General features: G+C 15.8%; 1 protein-coding gene across 1 annotated transcript in view; it reads right to left on the bottom strand.

The window, feature by feature from the left end:
• LOC102678387 (putative glutamate synthase [NADPH]) overlaps nucleotides 1-2,026 on the bottom strand; it is a 42,910-nt gene that overhangs the window by 36,319 nt on the left and 4,565 nt on the right. Inside the window, exon 4 of the mRNA XM_031508672.1 lies at nucleotides 283-409. Coding sequence (XP_031364532.1) covers nucleotides 283-409 — 127 coding nt within the window. The remainder of the gene's footprint in view (nucleotides 1-282; nucleotides 410-2,026) is intronic.

Here is a 2,026-nt window from a genome sequence, read left to right on the forward strand (position 1 = left end):
TCAATTTATGAACAATATTTGCAATATATGCTGTTTGCAAGGGAATTATTACGATTATCGAATACTAATGTTTTTGTAAATGAAGTGTTTGTGAGCAATAATTGCAAAATGATATAGCAAATGGACTTAATAAAAAATTTTTTCTTTAATAAAAAATATATAATTTGTAAAAATATTAATATTATCATCATTTTTTGCAATTATATAATATTTATTTTTATCAAAAAATGCTTATAATGTAATGAATCAGAAAAATTATTGAAAAAAAATAATATATCATACCCTCAAAAAGCATTCTTCAGCTAATTTTTCAAATGCAGTTTCAGCTTGTTGATGTGAATTTTTATCAAGAAACAGAATACCAGTAGCATAATGACCAAATTCTGGTAATTCGATGTTTTGTTGTTTGCTGAAAAATAAAAAGATTGAGGAAAATACTTATAATAATAAGTTTTATACAGTATGAAATATGCAACATATAAATTTTAGTTTTAATCATCAATATCAATAATAATTTCATACGATACATTCATTGCTATAATATTAGGTAAACATAATATAAGATAATAATATAATATATATAAGAATAATATTTTTATGTCTATTCATATTTATTATTACTGAAAAGTTGATCAGTTATGAAATTATTATTAAATTAAATTAGATTAAATTAAATTAAATTTTTTATTATTATTAAATTTTATTTTTTAAATATTATTTTATTATTTCAATTTATCAATGAAATTGATATGAAATCACATTAATACAATTTTAAACTTGAAATTATTTGAAATCACGAAATCATTTAAATAATCAAGAATGCATTGTACTATAGTATTCTCCATTCATTAGGTTTTAGAAAATTTTTATTTCTTTTGATATGTTTTAACATTTATAATGTGACAAATGTGAATGTTCATTTACTGTTGTGTTTCTAAAGAGAACTATGATGTTATGATAGGCATCAATAAACAATAAATTTAAGACAATAATGGAAACATACTGGAAATGATATAATCATTTTCAGTCTCATATGAATCATTAAACTCATTACTACATCATAATAGATTTTGATATCTATTTATATATATTTTTACTATACTATATATATATATAGAGCGCTTTAATTTTTTCATGTATAGTGTATAGCTCATATAGTATACAAAAGAATTAATACGCTGAAGAACAGTGCTAAAAATATTATTAAAATAAATATATTCTAAGTTTATATAAAATTAAATTTAGAATATATATATATATATATATATATANATAAACTTTTTTTATTACATATAAACTGATGATAGTGGATGCTATTTAAATTATATTTTTTATAATAAATGATTTAGAGAAAATTTTTATATTAACAAAAAAAAATATGAAAAGTTCTGACAATATTAACATAAAACATGTACTAAAATTAAATAATTTAGATTTAATTTGATGTTTAAATTTATTTATTTTTATATTTAAAATTATTATTAAAACAATTATAAATATAATTATAATATATAGTTGGAAAATTTTGCACATAAGATTAGTAATACTTAATAAATATAATTAGATATATAATTTACATTTTACGATTTTTTTTATGAATTTATAATATAATATGATAAATTTTGCCTTTTAATCAAAGATAAAATTCTGATTAATAAATTAAAATTTGCAGTATTAGTAATAATGATGCAAAAGTATAATAAAATATTATTATTAATACAATCTATAAATACTATTAACACTAATTAATTATTTATATTAATTATTTATAGTGTTAATATAATTAACACTAATTAATTATATTATTAATAAAATTAATAATATATAAAAATTTTAATTTTATATATTATTAATAATAAAACTATAAATAATATTATTAAAAATAAACCAAAATAAAACAGAAAATAAAAAAAAATTAACGCCTATAATATAATATTTATAAAATATAAAAATATATTTTATAAAAAAAGACAATTTTTATATAATTATTATATTATATTAACAATTATTATATAAAAAAAATAAT

The sequence above is a fragment of the Apis dorsata genome, unplaced genomic scaffold (assembly GCF_000469605.1).
Source record: "Apis dorsata unplaced genomic scaffold, Apis dorsata 1.3 scaffold_94, whole genome shotgun sequence".
Lineage (NCBI taxonomy): Eukaryota > Metazoa > Arthropoda > Insecta > Hymenoptera > Apidae > Apis > Apis dorsata.